Source organism: Patagioenas fasciata, chromosome 1, assembly GCF_037038585.1.
Source record: "Patagioenas fasciata isolate bPatFas1 chromosome 1, bPatFas1.hap1, whole genome shotgun sequence".
In the NCBI taxonomy this organism is placed as follows: domain Eukaryota; kingdom Metazoa; phylum Chordata; class Aves; order Columbiformes; family Columbidae; genus Patagioenas; species Patagioenas fasciata.
In genome coordinates this window covers 208621101-208648296 of record NC_092520.1, presented here as the reverse complement: position 1 = coordinate 208648296, position 27196 = coordinate 208621101, and the positions used below count along the sequence as shown (strand labels likewise).

The 27196-nt window shown below is 38.3% G+C and overlaps 1 protein-coding gene across 4 annotated transcripts in view; it reads right to left on the bottom strand.

The window, feature by feature from the left end:
- UPF2 (UPF2 regulator of nonsense mediated mRNA decay) overlaps positions 1-26994 on the bottom strand; it is a 58342-nt gene extending 31348 nt beyond the window's left edge. For 2 of the 4 annotated variants that reach the window (XM_065841550.2, XM_065841560.2), the window contains exons 1-10: positions 26857-26994; positions 22464-22843; positions 20613-21392; positions 16241-16401; positions 15049-15246; positions 14607-14756; positions 11112-11174; positions 7626-7729; positions 7046-7131; positions 438-546 (exon numbers count right to left, since the gene is read on the bottom strand). In XM_065841550.2, the coding sequence (XP_065697622.1) occupies positions 438-546; positions 7046-7131; positions 7626-7729; positions 11112-11174; positions 14607-14756; positions 15049-15246; positions 16241-16401; positions 20613-21392; positions 22464-22825 (2013 nt within the window). In that variant the 5' untranslated portion in view covers positions 22826-22843; positions 26857-26994. The remainder of the gene's footprint in view (positions 1-437; positions 547-7045; positions 7132-7625; positions 7730-11111; positions 11175-14606; positions 14757-15048; positions 15247-16240; positions 16402-20612; positions 21393-22463; positions 22844-26856) is intronic. The other 2 variants (XM_065841570.2, XM_065841577.2) reach the window with 1 other exon arrangement.
- Positions 26995-27196: the final 202 nt, after the last annotated feature.

Below are 27196 nucleotides of genomic sequence, written 5' to 3'. Positions count from 1 at the left end.
AGAATTAAGCACTATACTGCAATAGTAACCACTACCTTACAACACTGACCTTGGAGTGGGGATCTACTGCTAGAATAGCTCAGTTCTCATTTGAAATGTAAGTTATTAATTAACTCTTAACACAGTTGGAGCACAGTTTCTAATTTTTGCAAGTTTTGTTGTAACTGTTGTACAGTTCATTTTAATCACCGTTTAACACCAGAAATTAAGGATGGCACTACAAACAGCACAGCTTATTGTATATATATAAAAATTTGAACATACAAATCTAGTATTCTAGAACAAATCTGCTCAGACGACAGAAAAATATTCTAAATTAAGTAATTCAGTTTTCGGATTTGCGTCTACATATTATCAAACTTTTTTCTCCCTAAAAGATGACAATTATCAGACTGGCTAATTTGAATGAAAAAAAAACCTAAACCACCAAAACATACATGAAATCTGAAGTCGCCTTTCAGCATAGAGCAAAGATCCTCTGCTACGTCAGACATACAGGGATGCAAGGTGGCAACCAGCCTTGCATAAAACGGTAGCAAATCCAACCTGCAAACACAGGAAATGATAAAATAGTCAACTTACTTATGCTACAGACACAAAAAGAATTTATGTCTATACGTAAGGTACCATTTTGCTTGTGAAAAGAATGAACGTGCATATATCGACAGAACTATGTACATGCAATTTTATGGGCTCACATTTCAGACTGCAATATAATTTTAAAATAACTATACAAAAAGCTATACTGCCACATCTTTTTGGAATCCCTCACAGTTAATTTCCTTTCAAAACTATGTGGTTGTAAAAACGGGATAAATGCCCTTAAGCCTGGTTTGTGGCATCGGGTAGCAGGACACAGAATATAACACGGTGCTTCGCATGAATGTGCATGAATCACTTTTAAACACAGAGAAACCAATTGCACTCTGAGGTCTCAGAGTATCATTTAAGCAGCTGAAGAAAGTATTTTTGTTTCATTTTCAGAACATAAGTCAATGCTGTAAAACAGATGAATTGTAGAACACGCCTACTCTTTTAAGTGGAAAGAAACACCTTAAATTTGCATGCTTCAATTGCCTGTAAGGGAAAAATTGATTTTGAGTTTACACATTGCAAAGGATTAAGGTTTTCCCCACAAGCATAGCTGACACACAGAGCTTGCCCTAGCACCAAATAAAACTGGAAGGGCATTAAAGCAAAAGTGCACACACAACTGCATCCCCTCTCCTTTCTACAGCTGTGTCACTGGAACACATTTCCAAGATCTTTAATATCCATTTGCCAAAAAAGAGGGATAATAACGTATTTAAATTGTGGACTAAAAGCACCAGAATATAGTACCTGGCAGAGGCATAGCTGAGCAGCCTCTTGATACTGCATAAACCCCCTGGTGAAACATTGCAGGTATCCCAGTTACCTATTGAACTGTTTTTATCATCTCTTGTTAATCAATAACTGAAGCAGTATTTACATTTTTCAAGCTTGTTGGAACACACAGTCAAGGATGAGTGGTCACAGCAAATTACTATAATGTTGTTAAGCATTTAGTCATTAACTCTCAGAGAAGGGAAAGTCTCATTACTTAACACACAAATACACAAGCTGAACTTTAAAAAGGACTTCAGCTGAATTGAGGGAGCGTGTTTTAACCAAGGGGATTTCTCTTTTAAAACAAACAGCAGAAAGTTTTATCTTAGTCCCAACGAGTACCTGCCTACTGAGAGTTAATAATTTCATCTCTGTAAACTGAACATACCTGGGGGAAAACTGAAGTCTTAGAGCACATTGTTGTTATTCCCTCACAGAACACAAAAGGTCCCTTCATGGGGAAGAATAATAAGAGTGGGTATTTCTAAATAAGTGAAATATAATAAGGAAAAGCCTCAGGTCAATTACAACAAAATTGGCAATCTGAGATTGAATCTGTTCCCTCTCTCACAGGGGAGACAAAAATCAGTGTTCAGAAGCAGAGAGACTACAGTGTTAGTGGCACCATCTACTGGTACCTGCACTTAGGTTAAATCAAACTAGGATTTTTGCTTTCTCCAAAAACATTTCTTTCCTTGAGAAAGGGGGCAGATATTAACTAAAAACCCCATAGTATTGCTTTCTCTTCCTGCTCTTCTACATTATGAAGCAAGATCCACCATCAGGGATGAGTCAGTTACTCTCTGAAGCCCACATTAGGCACCCTGAATATAAGCTACCATAGTAAAACACCCCGCTACTTCTGACTATCGTCATTTTGACCACATACCTTGGATTGAAATTTAGTTAGCTCTGGATCACATACAGCACACTTCAATGAAATATCTAAAAGCACTTTTTTTTTTTAAGAATTTCAAATGTTAGTTTATTAAAATACTTTGCTCAATTATAGTCCTAATTGCAATCTCTCTAGAATGGGTGCACCCAAAATTTTATATCCAGAAAGAATTGTACAAAATGCCTCTTTCATTATTAACTGTGATTCTACCAGAAAGCTTAAAGAACGAAGCAACACAGCAAGAATTCCTGGCCTCACAAGCATAATCACAATCCAGTTATATTCACAGGGCCTGAACAGGTACCAACTGCCACCCACACCGCTCTGTGGGAAGAGAACGATGCTGAGGAACTGGCACACTACCAGATAAGCAATTTTTGCTTTTGTTTCTTAGCATGGCATCACTAACCTCAAACACATCTCTTGATCTTATCCTCAAACAAGTGAGGCCGCTGATAAGCCAAGTTCAATTAAACAAAAAGGTTCTTGCTACTGAGGATTCTCAGAATGAGAAGCTGAAAGAAGGCAGCTATACAGGAGGTTTCCAGTTTTGACTTAATATGCTCAGAACTATTTAACTCTCACAAAGCAACTAACTTCTGAATTAAGAATAGCTAATAATAATGCTAAAAATTTCCATATGATGAACAACAGATCTCTTGCTTAGTGAACTTGCAACCTCTTAAATCACCATAGATGTGAATGGCAAAAAAAAACCAAAACAAGCAGCCACAACCGCCCCTATCTACTATTTAGCATTTGTCTAGAACTGTTTAGAATTTGAGGTCTAAAAAGAGATTTAAAACTTCTCTTATTTAAGTTGGAAAAAAAAATTAAAAAAAAATAAAATCAAGAAAATTGCAGTGTGCAATTACACATACATAATGATATATATCTGCACAGGAAGATAATTCAGTTAGATAGCAAAGAATTACACATAAATGCCCTCAAGCTGTGAGCAGTATGGGTTAAATCACTGCACTGTCACTTTAGTGCAAACTATGTAGTCCTGAATTAAAAGGCTCCAATGTAAATCTGAAAGCCACTTGTATACTAGCATTCAAAAATCATTTTAAAAGCCTTTTTGTTCTGTTGGGCTGGAGGTTCAAATCACAGCTGAAAATGTAAATGTGTTCCATTCAACAGAGCAGCGCAATGATGATGTATTCTAACACTAATCTACAGCTAACTGAGGAAAAACTGTCCTTTTTTGTCAAATTAAGTTTTCTGCCTTAAAGAATCCTGCATTTGTCGCTATCTATCCAACCCCAGTGGGAGCACAAAAGCTCCCTGGCAACACTGCATAATGACCTTGATTTTACAGTGTCTGCTTCACTCCTCAAACACGAAACCCATTTTGCACTTTCTCGGTAAAATTGTTGTGCCTGCGCCATCGCCTAAAACTGATGCCTCAAGAGAAGAAACAGAACTTCTTCTGTTATTGAAATACGCTATTATGGCTGTCAACGCTTAAATAACATTATCTGATATGCTTGGAGACTAAACATTTTCGGAAAATATACTGCTTTATCTACATCCTGTAAGGTCATTGTTCTTCTGAAGCTTTCACAAAAACACTAACAAAAGAACTCCTCAAGAACATAACCACAACAAGCTTTGTTCTCCCATGGATCCTGGTGTTAGTAAGAACTAGCATGCAACAACAATGACAGAAGGTAAAGACAGACCATTATGGCTCAGAGAGAGATACAAGAAGCAAAAACGTTGTTAATGCATAATATACAAAGCTTTGAAGCAGCGTATTAAATAATTTTCTAAATGAATTTGCAGTATTTCATAGCAACTGTCAGTACTGTGTGTTATGCACACATCTAGAGTTTTTCCACAAGGTTTATAAATGTTTATTTCAAGACAGAAAGCAGAACTGCTCCTTTACCAACTGCAGTAATAGAGCTAACTGAAACAGTAGGACAGGTTGCCCTTTAAAATCATCTGCATCTACGGGCAATTCAGGCGGTATTTTCATTGCAGCTCTTTGTAGTTCAGAACAAGAAGCTCACACAACATCCTGTTTCTTCTCCTTAGTAGCCCAGAAATGGGCATCAGTAACACAGGCAAAACAACAAGCAGATACACACAACTGAGCTTAAGATATTACAACTGGAAGCTGGAGTATTCATTAGTTCAAGAAGGAAAGGGAACTGCTGGAGAGAGTCCAGCACAGGGCAGCAAAGATGCTGAAGGGAGTGGAGCATCTACCGTGTGAGGAAAGGCTGAGGGAGCTGGGGCTCTTTAGCTTGGAGGAGACTGAGGGGCCACCTCATTAATGGTTACAGATGTACAAAGGGTGAGTGTCAGGAGGATGGAGCCAGGCTCTTCTCAGTGACAACCACTGATAGGACAAGGGGTAATGGGTTCAAACTGGAACACAAAAGGTTCCACTTAAATCTGAGAAGAAACTTCTTCTCCGTGAAGGTGCCAGAGCCTGGACCAGGTTGCTCAGGGAGGTTGTGGAGTCTCCTTCTGTGCAGACATTCAAGCCCACCTGGACACCTTCCTGTGGAACCTCAGCTGGGTGTTCCTGCTCCGGCAGGGGGATTGGACTGGATGGGCTTTCGAGGTCCCTTCCAATCCCTGACATTCTGTGATTAGTCTAGTAGGTCTCAGAGCAGAGGTATTAAAATAATCATACATGGAGTGCTAATATTTCTTAGTATTAAGGATAATTAGTATTTATAATTAAAGAACACACTGATCAGGTGAGCCATTCGCTTCAGCATTAGTTCCAACTATTAGAGAACAGAACTGTCAAAAAGATATAGTTGGTCTTGATGATCCTAAGGGTCTCTTCTAACGAAAACGTTTCTATGATGCTATGATAGCACCTCCTTGAGCCAATCACACCATCTATACTGGTCTATTGAGTTCCTACAGAAATTTTTTTAAGAAAAAATTGTTATTTTAAAAACAAATTTGTGGGATAATGGAATTACCATTGGGAAGACGATGAATCAGTGATCATCTGCAGACTACACACGTTTTTAGCAACTGATCATAAAAAGCACATCCCCTTTTTTAAATGTCACAATACACTAGGAATTTCACTCTTGCTTTCATGGTATCTATGAAACCACACTGCTGAATCTACAAGCCGTCATATTCTTGTCTGAAACCACCTCTTTTGCTTTGCACGTCAACAAGTTCCTTCAGGCCATTATCATCTAGCATACTTTGGTGCATTATGCAAAGAAAATCATCCATCTTCAAAGAGGTTCCAAGAGTTAATGAACAATGTAAGCAATATGGAATCTACAGCACCAGGAAGAAATACAGGGCAGTGGTACAAATATTACTGTGTGTTCACAGACCAGCCAACAAGCCACTTCTATTTGCACACAAACATGGAGAAGTCTCTATTATGGTAGAGCTGAAGACAAAAGTCTAAGTCATCCTACTGATTTACATCGCTGTAGATGGCCTAGGCTGAGTGAAAAAGTTCTCAAATTGTGTTTTGATACATTTCTGTCAGCCTGCTGGTGGTCATAAAATGTTATTTCCTCCACACGATAAATCTGGGCTGAATAGCACCTTGATACATCAAACACAGAAGATATTCAAGCGTCTGTGACTGAAATACGAATTACTGACAAAGGCAGCAAAGTCTGCAAGGACTGAAGTATCAAAATCATATTTTTTTAGAGAAAAGAATACATAAGAGAATGAAAGATTATGTGCACTTCTAATTACAAAACTAATATAAAGCCAAGTTAATGCATACAGTCAGCAAACAAACCATTGGTTTACATATGGCTAAGAGTGTAGGGTTATTAGCACAGCAGATGGGATGTCGAAATAAGCTAGAATTAAGGCTGAAAACATGATGCAAGAACTAAGTCTTGTTTATTCAAAGCAGTAGTCTACGTCAGTCTTGAGACAAAATGGACACCCAAACCATGTTTGCCCTCCAGTGTTAAACAGGAATGGAATCAAAGCAGTGCGAACTCTAATAGGAAATCCAAGATGATGACGAAACACTTGAAACTAGAAGCAGCAACAAAACAACCTCTTGGGAGAAACAGGGCAAGGCGGAGCAAGAAAAGCGACTCCTTCATAATTGCACCTACTTAAGTTTCACCTATTTAAGGTGTAAGCTTACCTGAGAAATATATTATCCTTCCAATGAATTTAACTTTTATCTCAATATTTGCAATCATTTCTGTAAGCAAGGCTTCTCCTGCAAGTGCAAGGACCTCTCATACAAAGAGAGAGAGACAGAGAAAGAGGAAAATTCTATATGGACAGGCAGACGCAAGAAGCCAGGCTCAAACTCTTAACCTTGTTTTCTCTAAATGGGTCAGCCTAGAACCAGCTCTGTTCCACAGCTATGTACTACACCAGAATTAACATATCACAAGAAATACTCCTTCCTATGCTACGTTGTGCTCTAACTATTCATAGGTTATCATATAAAAAGCATAAGTTTTCCTGAATGAAATATACGGTCCTTTATTGACAGAATGTATGTTTTGCTGTTGTTTTCATGGTTTAAAGAAGTCACAAAAAGATCCACTATGGACACACAAGTACCAGAAAAGAGAAACTAGTTATTAGCAAAATACAGTGCTGAACTGCTTGATCGTTAATCCTAAATATTTCTTCGGTGCTTCAGCATAAACCACTCTAGACACGCACATCAGGAATAAACAAATGCAACTTGCAATATGCAATGGTCTTCAGTACTTTAAATAGTTAAATATATACATATGTTAAGTTAAATAACCAAAGAGTGGATGCAGCTTGTTCCCGTTCAACTCTTACCTTTGTCTAGGAACTATGAAAAGTGCTCGTACTAGTTTCCTTCTGTTAGCTTTTGTATTCATATTCATGCAAAAATCCATTGCTGCCTACAAAGAGAAAAGAATATAATACTTCACCTTCAACACAGCAGTTTTTTATTTAAAGCAATATAGCTTCCTTCTCAAAAGCATCTTTTACAGAGCTATTCCTGTCACATGCAGCCGCTCTAAAAGTAACCATAACAAAAATAAATCTTCATTTTTGTCTACAGTTCATAGTTAGAAAACACATCTGGTTACATGATTTTTTGGATCAACACGAGGAACAAAGTAGCTTTAGGCAGACAGGGAGTAACTTGTCAGGGAGTGATGGGAAGAAAAGGAAAAAGCCAAGTCTACTTCTAAAACAAACTAACACATAAGAGAATGGGCATACAAAACCAATATTGCACGGTATACGGGCAATGGTTAAGTGAGAAAATAAACTATTTCCCCTCCAGGTTAAAAATGAATTCAGATTCTCCTAGACTCCAAAGCTTCAAATCTTTATTTTTGATCAATCTGATCTAGCATTATGGCTGTTAAGAGCGGAAAGACTGTACCTTGTCTATAAGGTCTCTGTTGACACAATTTGGAAGCTGCTGAAGAAAAGCATCTACTATAAGTTTCAAATGAGATCCAGTACTGGCTTCTTCATCCTCTTGTTCTAACAGAGTAAAATGAACAAGCAGCACACATCTTTTAGCTATGAAATATAACCATTTACAATCACATTCCCCAAACACAGTGCATTTGTAATGTTTATTTGTTAAAAATTCATCCACAGATTAAAAACAAAAAAACCACATATAAAGGTTAATACAAAATCTCATTATTTAATGCAAAAAATCCATTGATTGTCTATGCAAACAAAAGTCAAAAGTATCACCTTAAAAACTTGTCTTCATACTCAAGCAGTTCCCTACCTCCTAATTTATATTGCCAGGAGTAACAACAAATATATATTCCTAGAATACTGTAGTAATTTCTTTAGGTGATAAAAGGAAGACCACAAGAAGGCTTGAGCATGGGGAAAAATTATATGGAAAAAAACCCACACAGCAACAGAACACCTTAATGTAGTTGAGGATTCTACTTTTTATGTATGCTTGCCCTGCAAGACAAATAGATTTTTTGGATCCAAAGTGTCCATTAAGGCCATTCTTCCATCCAGTATGTTCCTGACATCTTTTCATTTGAGGCTGTAAACACTTGAGACCAACTCAGTTCCTTCAGCTGTGCAGAAGCCAGAGTACAGAACCATAAAGCAACAAGGATGGAGGGCTGATCAGGTAGCAACTGCAAGGCAAGTGACGACTTGTTTTCCAAGTAAACGCTTCCATGTAATTTGCACCACAGGAAGCAGTGACAGTGACCTATATCTACTAATTGAGTCAGTAACACTACTCAAGACTGCAGGACAACTCAACCATTAAAATTCAGATTTTCTGGCATCAACTACGAAGATCTCACCAGACCAATCCCCCTATAGCTTACCCTTTAACTGCAAAACATGTGGTATGCTTCAAATTTTTCCAGATTTTAATAAGTTCTAGAGAAGAGTCCAGTTTCCACTGCAGCACCAACCAAATCAAAACCACAAACACCTGGAAAGAACCCTTCCTTGGTCAGAGCAACACAAAAGAACACCGCTTCCTGAAAAAGGAATGTGATGTTTGGTTCCTTTCAGTTTGAGGATGTTCAGCAGTAACAAGAATACCCAGGACGTATTTGAAAGCAGCACAGACTTCAAAAAGGTGATTATGGTAGTGGTGAAATTGCACCCAAATAAACTACAAAATACCCCAAACTTGGTAAAGTCACTTTGTCTTTACAGGCTACACAGTAAGGTAAACCAGCAAAAAAGACTGAAGCTCCTTTTTCAAGTTAGCGAAAGGCAAAGAGAAAAACAAAGATCCTACACTGCAGGATGTTTTTCCCTTCTTGGGTTTTTTTGGTTGGTTGGTTATTGGTTTGGTTTGTTGTGGAGAAGAGTGGGGAAGGTATTGAGCTTAAGTAAAAAAATACTAATAATTGTCCCAAGGAACGCTGCCTGCTACCCCCTCTTGAAAATGCTAGAGATTAAAGCAGATGACATCACCTCCTCCCACACAGGCAACTGCAAGTCACAAGAACAAGAGAGAAGGGCTCATTAAGAAAGGAGGGGAAAAAAGGGAAGATGTTCCAGCCTCAGACAAAAGACGACCATGGAGTTTAAGGAACTCTGACCCCCTCATCACCCATTTTTCTGTTTTAAAATATACAGCCACACTTTCCTGCCACCTTTTGTTTTCCCTTTTCCCTTACAGCCATTAGTTGTCTCACCTCAGTCTTCTATTCAAACTGATTCAATGTTCTCAAAATAAATCAAAAAAATAAACCTCTGACTCACTTTTCAAGACAATCCCTCAAGAAGTCCCACTATCCCATTCAATTTCAACACTTCCTAAATGTATCTCTTCTTTCACTGGTCCTCTCCTTCACTGGAGAGCTACAGATATTTTCACATTGTATTTCTAGGTATTTATTTCTCATCACAATATGTGGATCCTTTAGAAACTGAAAGGGTTTTTTGCAGCATGTGTAGCAGGTTTGCAACTTAGAGAAAATCAAGCATTTTATAGTGACAGGAAATCAAATGGACAGAGCTACCTTCTCTAAGGCAAACAACAATTCTAAGTGCGCAATTCATGGGAAAAGTAGTTAATTTCATGCTTTTCACTTTGATCTTCTTGAGTTCCAGTCTTTTATCATCACATTTTAAAACTGCACTGCCCTCTTTTTTAAAAACTTAATACAAGTAGTAATGCATAACAATTACAGTTAGAATATTTGTAATAGTCTGTCCAGGTGCAGATCAAATAATGCAGTAAGATCACTGTAGACACTGAAAGAATATTGTTTTCTTTTTAAACACCTTCATATTTAATCAGAAATGGATGCGATCCTGCAATTTTCAGGAACAAATTATGAGGAAACCCTAAGGACCTAAAGTTGCTATTCCACTGTGAGATGAATGCCTGTACATGCAGGAGCCCTCAGGTTCAGATGGTACAAACCAGTACTGTGAGCAAATTGTTGGCTGGATCCCCCTCTCTGCACAGCACTTAGGCATAAGCATAATGTTAAATATCTTACTGAATCAAAGCCTCACTGAGGAAAGTGTTCAGAATATAGTCCCACGTGTCATTCAAGTCCAGAAAAATATTTTTTAATGAACATTTTTAGATCTTTTTAAAATTCCTGCTCTTCTGATAGGAATTTTGTTAGTTCTCTAAACAGTGTAGCAAAATTAACACGGTTGACTTAATAACTCATCTTCTCCTTCCCCTTTACTCTGCCCTGGTGAGACCACATCTGGAATATTGTGTCCAGTTCTGGGCCCCTCAGTTCCAGAAGGACAGGGAACTGCTGGAGAGAGTCCAGCGCAGGGGAACAAAGAGGATGAAGGGAGTGGAGCATCTCCCGTGTGAGGAAAGGCTGAGGGAGCTGGGGCTCTGGAGCTTGGAGAAGAGGAGACTGAGGGGCCACCTCGTTAATGTTTATAAATATATAAAGGGTGAGTGACAGGAGGATGGAGCCAGGCTCTTCTCGGTGACAACCAATGATAGGACAAGAGGCAATGGGTTCAAACTGGAACACAAAAGGTTCCACTTAAATTTGAGAAGAAACTTCTTCTCAGTGAGGGTGCCAGAGCCTGGCCCAGGCTGCCCAGGGAGGTTGTGGAGTCTCCTTCTCTGCAGACATTCAAACCCACCTGGACACCTTCCTGTGTAACCTCACCTGGGTGTTCCTGCTCTGGCAGGGGGATTGGACTGGATGAGCTTTTGAGGTCCCTTCCAATCCCTGACATTCTGTGATTCTGTGATCTCTGCTGCTGACCAACCTCACAAAAACTGGCACTATGTATTAACATCAGGGTTCTCCTGCTCTGGGTACCCTTGACGGATTCCACCTTGGTCACTCCTTACTTAATATCTTTGTCTCCATTCACACAGCTTCATTTTTAACATTTTACCTTCTCTTTTAAAAACAACCTCAAAACTCACTTCTTTCAGCATGTTTTCCGTCACTATTTTCAGCTCCGGTGCTATCTGCTCCCTCTCTCTTCCCTGAGCATATTGAAAATAAGAAAATTAAGATTCACTCAAAGTTAAAACAACAGAGAAACAAAATTAATTATCTGAATTCCTGCTAAACAAACCTCTTCAACTAAATCAACTTTTCTTTTACATGTCAATATCTTAAACTTAGCTGATTATAAACTCCCAAGTTTAAGAAACAAGTACAGAAACAGGCACAGGAATGCTGTGAAGGATGCTGGATCAGTGCAGACCTGCTTTAAAAACACACACTTTGGAGAACTGCCTTGTCTCCCTTGTATTTGGGCAGGGGAGAAAAGACTGAAGAGAAGTGACAGCCTAACCACCAGAAGGAGATGCAGAAGTAGTAAGAACTACACAGCACCCATTGCCTGACTGGAATGTCTATCCTATTTATCCTGCTTTCCCCTCTATAATTTACTTATTCCCTCTGTCAATGAAATCTACCCCCCCCACGATTATCACAATAACTAAAGCTACCTTTTTTCATCTTGGACCTTTCATCAAGCTGGGTGGGGCTCTGAACATGTAGTTGAAGATGTCCCTGCTCATTGCAGGGGTGTGGGACCAGATGAGCTTTAAAGGTCCCTTTCAACCCAAACTACTTATGATTCTATGATCTAAGACCCTGCTGTACCTCATGCATCCTCTCTTTTTATATTAAAGGCCCATCTTGACCTCTGAATACTCCGGTTTATGTTTGTATTAATAATTGTGTCATAATACAGTGGTTTTATTCTTTGCTGGCTTTGAACAAAATATTACTGCTAACTTACCTGAAATATCGACACACAAAAATTCAGTACATATGAAAAAAGTTAAAGCTGTATTTTGCAGCCAAAAGACACCTAATTTTCCTAATTCAGAACCAAAGTGAATTTTACTGAAAAAAAAAAGCTGAAAAAAATTAACCCAAGACAAAAACCAAAACAACCCTACCAATTCACTAAATGCAATCACATCAAAGAACTTGAAACAACATCTAAATCCAGATTTTTTGTTAATTCTGTGTATCTGGTGCTACCAACTAGAGTTATTCAGAATTACACACACACCTCCCCCTCAAAAAAACCAAACACCACTGCGTTTCTCTATGCGTTTCAAGTGAAGTAGCACACACTGCTAATTTATAGCCTAGGTTTCCAGCAAAACAAAGATTTGGCAATCATACCTATTTTAATTGCCTTCACTAATTTATGAAGCTACCTGTCAGTATCAAATAAATTTGACAAAGGTACAGAATTTGCAATGACACTAAATTTCTACAAAATTCACAAATCTAAACTAACGAGCAAAGACAATTATGAAGCAACAGGTCTCTAAGAAAAAGCCTACACTGTGAGCCAAACGACATTACCTTTACAGGGCAGAAAGTAAAAGGCTTTTTCCAAGGGTTGGTTGTTTAATGATAAAAAAATAAACCCCATTCTGACATACTTCAAACATACTCCCACCACGCAGATGGGAGTATGTTTAATGCTCAAGGAATAGCTAGCTTAAAAACAGAACAGTATTGATGGTTAATAAATATAATATATATAAATAGAATATAATATAAATTAAGTAATATCTATTATATTCTTTATATTATGACAAAACAGGCATTGCCTTCCTTTTACTATCAGAAGCATGGTCATCAGTCCCTTCTGTGCCACTGTACACACTCCAACTGGCATTGACTCTCTGAGCTAGAACTACAGAGACTGCACCTCCTGGTATCCCTCCCTCACATCTACAGGATCTCACTCATCTTATTAAGCTTTGTCTTTTTATTTGGAATAAACCTCACCCTCCTATCAAGCCAAGAATCCCTTAAAAAAACGGACAGGAAGGAAATATCCACATTCCTTTAGATGTCTAATTACAAAGTGGGTTTTGGTCTATCTAGCAGGCTATGACCAATCCAAAATGAAATGCTCTTTTTTTCCTTTTTTTGCCAAGTGAGTATCTCCATGTACTTCCCTTATAGACAGCTGGAATCAAGCTCTTCACTGTTTTGTTTGATATATCTGACTGGAGGATAACAACTCACTAAAGGGGAATGTCCCACAATTAAAACCTAACAACCAACTTAATGAGCTAATGACTACTCAGAGAATATATAAATGGAAGTGAAAACTTATTCCCAAGAGGGTATTGCTCTTTCCAACCTGTCTGGGTAAAAAAAGGAAAAACCTACTGAAATACTACATAGAATTATCCCAATTGTTTTCCTTTCAGAAGGAACCTGAAACAGACTGAATCCAGAGCTAATTTCTTCGAACTTGTGAGGAATCCCAGACCAGCACAGTCCCAAGATTAATTTCAGCCCAACTAACTTTAGGTACACAAGAGAGTCACTCCATTTAAGGACCCACATGCCCTAAAATCTCTGTTATCAGCTGGGAAACTGACACTTTGAGCTACTCAGTGCCCAAACCCACAGACCCACACACCAGCTTGGTTACATGAACCTACGCTTCAAACACAAACACAAAGTCTTTGCCAGGGCCTGAACTTCTTTGTTTTGATGTGAAGTCTAAAGTTCTGGGTTTAACTTCTTAGCTTTTAAAGCCCAATGCAGTTTCAAGCAAGAAAATGAGATCATAAATTCACTACATCACGTAGGATTTTCACTTTCAAGCCACAGAATCTCCAGCCAGGGGATTCTGGATGTGATTTTTTTTTTCCCCGTATTCTACACATACAACAAATTTCCTGCTTCAGAAATGAAAGAAAAGAATCTGCATTGGTCCTTGGAAATCCAAAGCAGCAAAACCAACGTGTCTTACAAATTGGGCTCAAAGAAAGCAAGTCGGTACTCTGTGAATTTGGCTCTTAACACCTGATGTTGCTTTTCCCACTATTCAGTACCACTGAAAGAGACACTTGTAATTCATAAGAAAAAGAAAATATTCAGAAACATTTTGCTGCTGTTTTCCCTAGTAAAACCAACACAGCTAGATCTTAATTGATGCCATTTGTAGCCCTTTAGGTTAAAATTCTTAGATTTTGCTATGTAAAGCCATGGCACCAAAAGAAAAGTCTTTAATGATTAACAAAACAGAAAGGTAGAGCTGAATCTTAGATTTCAAGAGAACTTAAAAACAGAAAATATTTTATTAGCACCCTAACCACATTTGATGAGAAAAATCATTTATGTACTGAAGTCTACATACTTCTTCCTAGGCACTTTTCAGACAACTGCATTCATATTTATTTTTAAAAGCTGTATGAAGGAATCCGTAACTTTCACTACCTAAACCTCCATATAATGCTTTCAACGTGTATCTGAATGTCGTTATAAATGGATTTTTGACAATTCTAACCATTTCCAGCTACTAAAGTCTTATAAATAGTTCTCCCTGTAGTGGTTCTATCTCCTGACTAAAAACCATCAAGGTAAAAAAACAAAACGCAATCAGAAAAGAACAAAGAATTCCTCAACCAGATTATTTTTACCTTGCTCATCAAGAAGCTTTTTGGTAAGATCTTCTGCCTCATCTCCACAGTCTAACTCCAACGGATCATCATTAATATCCAGGTTCTCCAGCTCCAACTCCAAATCCTCACTCCCAGGTGCTTCCTTGTTATCTTTGGCATCTTTGGAATCTATTTAAAATTATAAATATTAAATTACTAAATACAGTCATGATTATAATACAGCAAGATTCACATTACTATTGATATTCTGTCAAATTAAAATGCATTTAGGTTTTTTTCTTCCTTAAATACCAAACCCAGATATGATCCCTTTCCCACATAGTTCCTTCCCTTAAAAAAATAATCATCCAAATTGATGCATTGTCCTGATCACAAATTATTTAGAGACTCACTGCTTACATCAAATTGACGTATTTGTTGGACAAGATATGTAAAAAAAATACTCATCTAAGCATTCTACCTCTTGATTCATCTTTGCTGGAATCCTTGTTCTGGGAACATTTTTCATTGTCTTTAAACAAAATTGCTGGCACAAAAGCCTTTAAGTCAATGAGATTCTCATAGAAGTTTCTAGCATCTTCATCTTCCCAGATACCCCCCTCCAGGTCATATTCTCCAGGCTTTCCTGGTGTGAAAATATCAATACCAGGTCCATGTTCTGCAAAAACAGTGAAAAAAGTTATTCACACAAATTTTTCACCGTCTAAAGTGGGTCACTTTAAAAGACTAAACAAAAAGACATACTTTTAGAAACATGTTAACCGCTTTATTACTACCACTGTTTTCACTTAAATATTGCAATGTATACTTTAAAGTGTTTTCAACAACCCGATCTTACATATATCAATAAGCTATCTTGAAATTGTAAATTTGGCATTGATAGAAAACACAAGACAGTATCGGAGTGAAAGTCGTAACAACTAAAATCAAGCAGCACATTGTGCGGTGTTAGAAAGGAAAGTTATTACAGATTTTAACCACATTAGCATAAAAAGTAATAGATTTGAACATAATGAAATGTACCTTGTTTCCTTTAAAGAACAGAAGTGTAAAAGCAATTATTTTAAATGTAGAGGTATTCAAGAAATGCAGCTTTTTTAAGCTCAAGATCACTTCAGACAACAGGTACACTCACGATTTCAACAACATTTCTACACCTCAAATTTGAGTTTCATTGCAGCATTGAATAGCTCTGCCAGTTAAATGCTGGACTTCTCCTCAGGAAGTCAGAGAGCCACCTCGTGACTTGTCTGGCTCATAACATCATGACCCAAAATATACTTCAAATTCATTTTTTAACAATATCAGGTTTTAAAGCTCTAACATATACACTTGTTTAAGTATTAAAAAGTGCATTACATTAGATATAAAACATTCCAATTTTCCATTTGTTCTTTTAACACCAGACACAAATCTAAAGAGATATTACTTAATTTACCATAACTGCACAGTTACAATAGTTACGGTTACACGTTAAATTGAATCACTTTAATAAAAAAACCCTATGTATTATTCATCTCTTAATATCCTTAAGGGGGAAAAGCTACATAAAATAAATAAATGGGAAGAACACATCAGTAAGAGGGTTTGGTGAGCTTCCCCATCACATCCACATCCAGCACCCTGTCTGCTCGCTTTAGCAGGCTGCCTACCCTCAGGTGTTGGTTTCTCTTGGGGAAGGTCAGGCATATTTTCATCCAAAAGATCAGCTAGAGATTGAGAATTTGCCAACAGCTTCTGATACGACATTGCAAATTCCTCATACTGCTTGTGTCGATCTTCACTCAGCTCTCCTTTGGAGTGAAGAATTCGCCTGCAAAAATCAAAGTTACAGTAAGATGACATTTTTCCTTAAAATATATTTGAGTTACGCTGAACCACTACCAATTTCTCCAAGCAAAGCTAACCTTCCCTCTTCAGGGGAGCTGTGAGAATTTTAGTTTAGACCACAACAGCAAAAATACTATTTTCTTCCAAACAACCAAACTGAACTACCAACTTCAATTTCATTGAGGGTAGTACAGTCACAGAAGCTCAAGCTTCAATGTCCAAAGAGAAAAGCTTATTTTTTTGCCATGATTATCCTGTAACAGTCCTACACTATGAGACAAGACTTTTGTAGTATATGAAAACATTCAGCTTGCATGAAAGCTGGAAAAAAGTTGCTTTGCATATGTAACAATACATTTCAGAGTTCTTCAAATAATTAGATGGGCAATCATCACCAGGTGGCTCAAAAAAAGTTGCACATTAAAACCAAGCCACTAATTTTCCAACAAACCAAGTTAATTCAAGGCTATTAGTCCAAATTAAGAGCAATTACCTTTGCTTTTTCACTTGTTTGTTGTCTTCTTTTATGAAGCTATCCATACTTATTTTAAATTCTCATTTTTAGAATTGAAATCTGTTGCCAAAAGCAACTTGCATTTGAAAGAAATTGCTGCTTATGAGTGCACAGTAAAGCAATTTCAGGATTACATGCAGAACAGTGCAACTCAATTTTCTTACCAAACTACAATTAAGGATCCCTTAGATTTTAAACAAAAAAATATCAAGAACTTTCAGTAGTTTGAACCAAATATACAGAACAAGGTAATCTCTGCCAGTACAAAGTTTGCCACAGATGACTGATGTAAGACTGTCATCCTTGATTTTGGGCTAACTAAGAATAAACTGGTTGATCATTCAAATATTTTAGTTTGCTATCAACTAGGGCTCCTGAAAAGTGTCTTTTGCCACCTGTGCATGATCCAGTCTGCATTAACAGGTCTGATATGGACAAGGAACAGTCAGTTCTTTACCAGAAAGGGACACCTTGGGCCAGTAGAGCTCTCTGGAGGCCTGTTACAGCAAAGGTACAAACAGACTCAGATCAAACATGGCCTTTTAAAGGGAAGCTGACAGGATGAGCTCACCTAGAAAGCTTCTAATTTGTTTTACAGTAGCCTGAATAATGCTAGTAACACTGGTGAACTAGCTGTAACCACTGACACTGCACCCCGCATGGAGACCAAAGCATCAGAAAATAACATTTGAAACAAGGTGCAAACGTCATAATTCCTAAAGCAGGTTGTACCACTACATTATCATTAGGCTTTTATTAAGCAATAAGTATACAATCACATTCTTGCTAAAAGAACCAAACATTTTATGACAAAAATTATAAAACAGTTTAAGGAATGTAAACTGAGGGATACCAATATTGGCTTTTGTCAGTTCCAGGTTAACTGTAAAACAAGTCATATTTGTATACAACGCTTCACAGGGCAAGCAACAAAATCCCCTATGCCTACCAAGAACCAAAACTTGACACAGGTTTCTTCCTAGATGGCCAGAAGCAGTAACACTGGTAAAAGTTCCATTTCTTGTCCCTCTCACAGAAACAGACCTATATAACACATATTACCTGCTGCTACAACGGAGAGCAAGAAAAACTATTAAATAAGCACTGACAATTTCTGAAGTACGGAAGTTCACTCTGAATTCAGGAAATGTGTTAAATGTTAATCGATAGCCTTTCCATGAAGACAGCTATTCATTAGGTATGTATTTTAAGTTTAAAATACATCATCAGTGTTAAAAACATGAGCAGTGAAGCTCTGTGCTATTACTAAAAAAAATAAAAACAAACAAAAAAAAAACACAAAACAAAAACAAAAAAGTGCTTTAACAAAAGTACAAGAGTTTCAGTTCTCATTTTCAGTTCCCAAAAGACAAGTGTCAACAAATTTGAACAAGCTAAAGCATAGCGAGCAAACTTGAAAAAGCACAATTTGGTTTTGAATACAATTAGAAGTACAGCATACAGTACTTATCTTACTTCGTGTCTCTTCTGAGTTCTACAAAGCACCACAAGTTCAGCAGATCTTAAAAACATCCTTAATTTAGACAAGTTTCTTCTATGTCTAATGCTCATTTTCAAAAACTCACGCTAGTATTTTGGAATCAAGTTGTTTTCTTCCAATGATAGCCTGCAGATCTTGGTGTGCCCTTAGTTGAGTAATCAAGATCCATCAGGTTCTATTGTCAAAGTGTAACTTGAGGTAGTCTTCCTAATTATCCACTTGCAGTAACCCTTCTGTCTAATAATGCTTTAATTTTACCTAAATGATTCAGTACTGTTAAGGTTATCATATCAATTTTCAATTAACTCAACCAGTTGGTACAGCTTGAATCATTTCACAGTCGCTCTTCTGACAAAGATAAATTCAAGACAAAGTACCATAATCTAAACACAGGACACTGTTGATACGCAAGAGGAAATGGTTCACTCTGCCTGTTCATCTCATTGGTTCTGGAACAACAGTGGGGAAAAAAAGCTGTTGCTATCAGCAAAGTGGATCAGGTTCAAATACACAGAGGACTGTTCTTCCCAACAGGATTCTTGCTTAAAAAAAACCCAACCATGTAATCACTTTCCCAAAGTCCACAGTTTAGGAAGATTTCTATTAATATTCACAGATCTCCCACTAGGCACATGTCTCTGACTTCATGCCTTGCACTTCCATAGCGTGCAAATGCCAAGCATCTGTCTTTGTTACGGACATGTTCTAAGCAAATAAAATTAGGCAGTAAAGTTCTTTGATGTCTTGTTTCTTTAACAAAACTTATTCCCCACCTTTCATTAAGCAGTTAAACACCTGAAAGTCCAAATAGAAGTAAATAATAGAATTATCTTAACCCAGTGATATATTATAGTTCTTTGCATTCCTTCCCTGAAACAAAGCTTTGTACACAAGTTCATAGGGATAGTTCAGGTGATAAGGTGCATAGGGAGGCCTCAGGTCTGGCCTACTCAAAAAGGCTCAATGATGAGGTCAGACCAGGCTGCTCAGGGTTTTATCCAGTCATTTTTACCTAGCTATGCAAGTAAACATTAAATGATATTTCCCTCTCCCAGATCACTTCTGTTCTTTTATCTTCATGGTTTCTTAACACTCTTCATATCACCTGGAAATGTTTTCCACTTAATTTGCTATAGTACAGACTTTGTATGACTTAAGACATTGAAATCCCAGCCAAAACCCATGTGCCTAGAACCAATTATCATTGTGGAAAGTATAAAAATGTATATTCGTTAACTTTAAACAAATGACAACTAAGTCAATAACACATTTTAAAGTAATAAGGTACTTGTAGAAATAATGGTAGCTCATAAGTCAGTTTATGATCCTGTGAAATACAAGACTTAACTGACCAAGGCATGATATGCACTAGCACAACTGATCCAACTTTGAACATCAAATTTTAATGTATTCCAAGCGTACACGTAGCTCTGGACTGATGTTCTGCCCTTTAGTTGAAACCTGTGCCTACACACAGGAACACGTTCATTTCTATCTGCTTGGAATGCTCCCAAAAGGATTTAAGAACAACCGTGTTTTAAGACCAGCAGTTGGGTTTAGGCTGGATCGAATAACGACAATTCAGGATGCTTTAAAAAGCAAACAATTATTAAACAACGTAGTCCTGGTAAAAATTAAATTAATCAGATATTAGAGATATGTAAATTCATACCGCTCAATATTAGTATTTCATACAGACATTTAGCAGGATTTAAATCAAATTATCTATACCCTCTAACAATATATAAAATTTGCCCACATTAAAGTGTAAGGGACACCTTATTAATCAAACCTAATTTTTCCTCCATACCAGTACAGTAAAAAAAGTAAACAAGTCAAAGCCATTGTGGCATATGCTCTGTTAGATATATGTGGGTGGAAAGGAAGAAATCAGATTGTGCCAACTGAAAAAGGACAGTACCAGCTGGGAAAGAAGCATTACTCTGAAGCTGCTAAAGGAGCATCACCAAACTAATAAAGAGAATTAAAGATAAAGGTCAGCTTCCATTTGTTTTAAACATATTCAAAGAGTCTGTTTGGTTTTTGCTTTTTAAGTATTCAGAGCAAATTTAGAACTTTTTTTAGATGTACTGCAGAATACACATCTTCTACACACTGCTAACAAACATTGGAACAAATCTGGGCATTTCATAAATAAAAAGCAACACTTAAATGTCACCTGTTTTGTCTTTCAATATTTTGTAGCTCCCTGTGGTCCCTTTTCAGGTGTTTGGTCAAAGACGTAAAGTATTCCTTCAACAAATTCTGGAAGGGCTGTTGTTTCTCTGGGCTAATTATCTCACTAGGAGGAAAGCTCAAGTTAAACTTCTCTGCAACAGTTTTTACTTTCCTTGGTACCAAACCAGCAATGTCGTCTCCACAGTGCCGACAAAAGCTGATAACCACAGAAACATGAGTGTGGGATTCTCGATCAGCGTTAATAATATTTTTAAGCTGCTCATAGATTAAAGACAGACCTTCCTTGTCAGTGAAAATTCCAACTATTGTCAATTCTGCAATGAAACGCAAATCAGTTCTCAACTTGGTAATGTTGGGAGTCTTCTCTTCTTTCCTTGCTTCAAAATGTTTTTTCCAAGCCTGAAGTAATAAAGGAGCAAAATCAGCATAGCGCTGGTGAAAGAGGGAACACAAGTGCACAGCGCAGTTCACATCCGATATTTTCAGTTTGGCTTCCACAATAGAAGCTACTGCTTCTGCGATGTATTTGCTTAAATTCAGGCTATTAAAGTCGTGGGACAAGGAGTCCCTTTGTTGCTCTGTAATGGTTTTTAGCTTCTTAACAAAAGCCGTGTTCTTCTTCAGACTGGAATCTAGTCTGCTGAAGAAGTTTTCCTCAGGGCGATTGTCTGGTGCATTCTGGTTTTTGCTGCGAAGCTCTTTTCTTGCCTGATGGCGCTCCCAAGCCTCCTGATGGAGCTGATGTGCTTCCTCTTTTTCTCTAAGAGAAATAAAAATTAGTCAGTTTCATTACAGAACCTTGCTTTCAGGCAAACAGTTCAAAGGGGGAAAGAAGAAAGTCATAGTTGGAAACCTTCCACTAGTTCTAAGCCAAATTTCCCCTTAATACTCTAGTTTAAAATATTTAACAAATTAATCCTAGAAAGCTGAAGCATCTGCTTCATAAATTACTGTTTATTTTTTATGCAGCAAAAGGCAAGTACTACTTGTTACAGAACAAATTTTCTCAAAATGTTTCTATGCTGAACATATTAATCCAAACAGACTTAGAAAATATAAAATTCAATTTACTCCAGGTGGAGATGAAGTTCTAACAGAAGAATACAACTTTCATCAGGTTAATGTACTACAAAATTTAGTGAAATCTTTTTTTCCTCAGACTACCAAAATTATAGAGAAAATTTTTAATAGATGAAATACATCTGTCCCAGCTAGAACTGGGCTACAACATTGTCTCAGTCTTAAAAACTGACATATTTCAAATACAAGAACGTCTGGAATCTTGGCTTTCTTGGTTTAAAAATGCTATATTCAACACCGTAGTACCTTTTGATAACATACTAAGAAACATTGTCTTGGTAATATCACATATTAAATTGCCAGGTTACATTCTGTATTTGTCATCAAGGTACTAAATGTCTAATGTTGATCAAAAGAAATGACAGCCATCCCTCACAGTGGATTTGCTCCTGTGATGGTCTGTGGACCTGCTAGAGCCTGTACTCCTAATTTCATGGCACTAACACTTCTCCATCTTAAAAGAAACTTGTGCTCCTCTATTCAAGTATAATTGTGCATTACATAGTCATCATATAGAGAACACTATCAAAAACTTGTATTAGTAACTCACATAAAGTAACAGAGGCTAAAGGTGAAAACTCCAAACTGTGTAGAAATCATAAAGCATACTCGGCTAGTCATGTAAAATTTATAATAAGTTTTATGTAATGTTATAAGTAACTCAAACAGTTAATCTTTTTAATTATTCACACAATCCTGATAGCAAGACTACAGCATTTGGCACAATTAGTACCATTAAAGGGCAACTCACTTCAACTGAGCAGCTGCTTCCTCTTGTTTCTTTTTCTCTTCCTCCTCTTGCTTCTTCTTCTCCTCTTCTTCAAGTTTCTTTTTTTCTTCTTCGTCTTTCTTCTTTTGCTCTTCTTCTGCCTTTACTTTATCCTCTTCTTTTTTCTTCCGCTCCTTGTCTTCTTTTTTTCTTTTATCCTCTTCCATTTTTTTCTTTTTATCTTCAGGAACCTTTAAACTCTCTCTCTTAATGCCAACCTTGACATCTTCTTTTGGCTTCTCCCTGGTGCTCACTGGTCGCCTTTCACTAAATTCTTTTTCTTTGTTATTTAAAGAAGATTCTTTTTCTTCCATATTTGCTGGCTTTTTGCGCTCAGCTGGCATTGTGTTACCCAGGCAAGTCTGTAGAATCACAAGAAAATAAGTACTTTTAATTTGTTGTTGATACATTAGTCACTTTCACAGCCCACCCATACTCACTTGGTTCTTCATTAAGATAACTCACAAATGCCTGACTCATGAGAATAAAATACAGGTTTCAGGCAAGATTTCTTGAACTAAGTAATGGACCTAACAACAGGTAAAACCCAAGCATTTTGTTATAGTGTTATACTGAGAGGTTGTCTTCAGCATGAAGTGTGAAGTACAAGTTTCTACATGCAGAGGAATACAAGATCTTGTAACATAAACAGAAGTCCATCTGAAAAAAAAAATATCCAAGACTGATGAAAGCAAAGTATCCATAACTTAAATATTTGATTCATCAGCAAGCACCTGCACCTCACTGACCTTTCTACAGATCTCCTAAGAATACTCCTCTTTCTACTACCTCTACTTAGGACCATAGGATAATACAGGTTAGATGGGACCTCAAGCCGTTCAACCTCCTGCTCAAAGCAGGGTCAGCTATGAGGTCAGACAAGATGATTCCAGGCTCCAGTTCTGAAAACTGTCAGGGAAGGAGACTACACAACCTCTCCAGCCAACCTGTTCCAGGTGCTGACTGTCCTCCTTGCGACAAGGCTTCACCTTGTTCCCCTCTTTCCTCACCCCTCCCGAGATGTCCCACTCATCTCAAGCACTCTGCATAGCACAAGCACCAACTGGGAGAGTGCGCTGTGCTGACTACGACATACACATAACCTCCCTGCCAGCAGAATAAATGCACATGATAGTGGAAAGGTTACAACTATCAAGAGTTATCGAAGGCTCAAATTTTTCTCTCTTTCCACTCAACGCTTTTCTGAGAACTTGCAGGAGCTTTAGCATCTTTGGTGTTTATATTCCTCTAAACTTTAGTTTCATTTGGCTAAGGATCCAAAAGCTAACATACATTGAACAAGATTCATCTGGGACATGCAAATTCAAATTCAATAGTAAGTTTATTAATATTTTCTCACTCTGAATCCACGTTGGAAATTTCATCAATTTGAGACAGCTAAACTATCTCTGCCACCATTTTTAACAAAAGGGGTTTCAAAGGGAAGCTTTTCACATTTAAATATCACCATATTATCATACTAGTAATATTAGGTCCCTTAGAACATTGCATGAGACTCTCCAATAATTGTATTAAAAAGTTTTTCACCAAGAGGTCTACTAAACAAAAAACCCCACATTCATTAAAAATACATTCATTTTTTTAAAAAGTATTAGATTCTGAAATATAATACATTGGGAACTAAGTTAAAAAACAAAAACAAAAAATAAAACAAAAAACCAACCACCAACACACACACAAAACAACAAAACAACAAACACAACACATTGGGAAAAGAGAGTTCTTTCATTAAAGGAGTGCTGGAAAGACATGTCACAATTTCAATACTTCAGCTTTTATCTTTGTACCCCACCCGTTGTTAATAGGGCAATTCAATTACAACTGGGAAAAAAAATCCAGCTAAACATGACTTTTAAGAACATGATCGATTACCAATATCATTACACTACTCAAAGTCTTATTAATTTTAGGAACTCACAATTCTGTTTTAAAGCCGTATCTGACATTTCCTTGTATAAAAACAAAACAGAGAAGATGGGATAAAAAGAAAAAGTATGGAGCACAATCAGATACATTGTGATTTTGACCACAAGGCAGTATTATTATAACTGTTCTTACCCCATGAACACTAGTGACCAAAAAATCCCAACAATCTAGTTGATAATAGATTTCTGTTCTGTATCACAGAACACACATGTTGCTGTACTCCCAACTACCTGCTACATAGATAGTTCCTTGTCTCACAAACCCTTCCAACCGTACAGTCAGGTTGTTTATATCCACCAAGCACTGATGGCAGGAGACAGCTCGGCTGCTTCCTCCCAGCTCTACAGAGACTGATTCACCGCTCCGCACAGTGTCAGCCAACAGCACAGACAAAACACAACTGTCTGCTGTCAGTGTCCAGGAGTTGGACTCAATGATCCTTGTGGGTCCCTTCCAACTCAGGACATTCTATGATTCTGTGATTCACTGAGCATGTGCTACAGCCCTTCCCTCAGCAAGAATGTTAATTTAAAACCTTGTTACTTCTCCTCCACTGTCAGCTATCACAAGATCTGTGGAAAGTTTATACCTTCAAAACATGCATCTAATTTGACTGAAACTGGCTGAAAGGTTCAAATGCTGTGGGAAGCAAAGAAAAATGGGAACAGGCAGCAGGCTCGCCTGGGTCTCACTTTCATAGGCAATAAGGCTCGAGATATACGTTTTGGTCCAGATTAATGGAATGGTAAGGAAACTATAAAAGAAACTTTCATTAAAAATCATTACGAAAAAACTAAGAGAACTTCTATTTAATACCTAGGGTGGATGTAAACGCACTGATGAAAAGGCAAGATAACGACATGAACTTCATAAGTCAATAGATAGGAAGAACTGGTGCTCACAGCTGAAAATTAGAATGGGCACAGAACACAGATAAAAGGCAAGCATTCCATATGGTTTCGGACTCTCAGCAGTCCATTTCTGTAGTGACATTTAGATGCTTCAACACTTTATCAGTTCTGTCACTTACAGATGCTATTTTTCCAAATGAAGCGATTTCTCTTGATTTTTTACTATTTGATGTAACTTCAATCATCCTCAGTTAAGAATTTTTTTATTTTACCTGAATGTCTACTTTTTTTTTTTTTCCATACCAATCTCAGAATTTTAAAAACTGACAGGATTGGGTTCATGGTACTCTAGGCTCAGAAATTTAAGGAACAGGTCTTGAAATACGCAGGCAACACCTAAAAGAAAGCATCTGTGTACTTCTTTTCAAACAAACCAAAAATTCATAAAAGTTATTCAGGTTCATTAATATAGCCACTAAGAATAAAAGGATTAACATCAACACCTCGGCCTGACATGCTTAAATCCTCTCAGAGCAATAAAATAGCCTGTTCTTGAAGACTGCAGTACCATGAATCAGAATCTGAGTCCTTGCAAACACAAGTATGGAAGGAAGAAATACAGCCTTATTGAACTATAAATATAGAGATTTTTCAAGTTATTTTTTTTACTGCTACTGGAAATTAAATTGATCACATAAACAGTCATTTATGCAGCTATTCTATTAAAAGAGAAGTAAGGGAGATAAAGAATGTAGGCAAGATATCCCACTTCTGACCTGCTGAAAAACCTCTGACCAACAAACTTGTTCATCTCTAGAAATCATAACCCACTAGAAATTTAAGTTTCAAGAATTAATATGTAGTTGAGATTTCTCTTAAAGTAAGAGAAGGACTATAAGAAAATACCATGGTCAATGAGAAGAAAATAAACTTAGGCGCAAGTTTTGAAAGACAAGACACAGAACAACACGGGAATTATAGTGCAAAGAAGCCCCTGCACACAGCGGCAGGGAGGGCAGGCCCTCACCAGTCGGGCAGTTTTACTTTCGATTTAATATCTCTCTGAGAAAGTGTTTTGCTGTCAGATCTGCAGGAACAGTCTTTTCCCTGGTGGAGGAAAACACACACACACAAAAAGAGGCCTACAGACAACTCGCGAAACATATGCGGAGCAAAATGCCACATTGCTAACAACGCTTCTTGCTTTCTCCGGGACGGCCCCACACATGTCAATGTAGGCAGGCTCTACAACAACCCAGCCGCCTCCTCGGGCTCTGTCTTCCCCTTTGGCACCGCAAGCCGGAGAAGGAAAATAAAACATAAACAAAAACCAGCCACCTGCCCCTCTTCCTGTCACCGCCTCCCCGTGCCCCGCGGGCACGCTCACCCCAGCCCTTCCTCCTCCTCACTCTCACAGGCCGCTCTGCCCCGGGACGCCTCAGCCCTGAGGAACCCGCTCCCCTCAGGCCTTCCTCCCCACACACCACGGCGCCGCCTCACCCTCCGAACCGTCCTCCCGAACCGTCCTCCCCAACCGACCGGTAGCCCCGCCGCTCCCCCCGCCTCAGGCCCGATACCTCCGCCCGGTGCAGACATCGGCCCGGCCTCCCAGACAGCAGCAACGACACCTACTCCGCCACCGCCCCCTCCTCAGCGCGCGAGGCCCCCTCGCTCTTCTCCCCTCACGCCGCCCGCCGCGCTCCCTGCCGGGGCGCCCGCCGCACTGCCTGACGACAGCACCGCCCCGGGCGCGCCTGCGACGCCCGCCTCGCGACGCTCAAGCGCGATAGATAGGGCGGCGCCGACTAATCGCGCCGTCGCCGCGGCTCCAGATGGCTCGGCGATCGGCGCTTCCCGGTGGGCGCGGGTCAGGCAGCGCGGAGGACAGCCCCGAGCGGGGTCCTGGCGGCGGGCGGG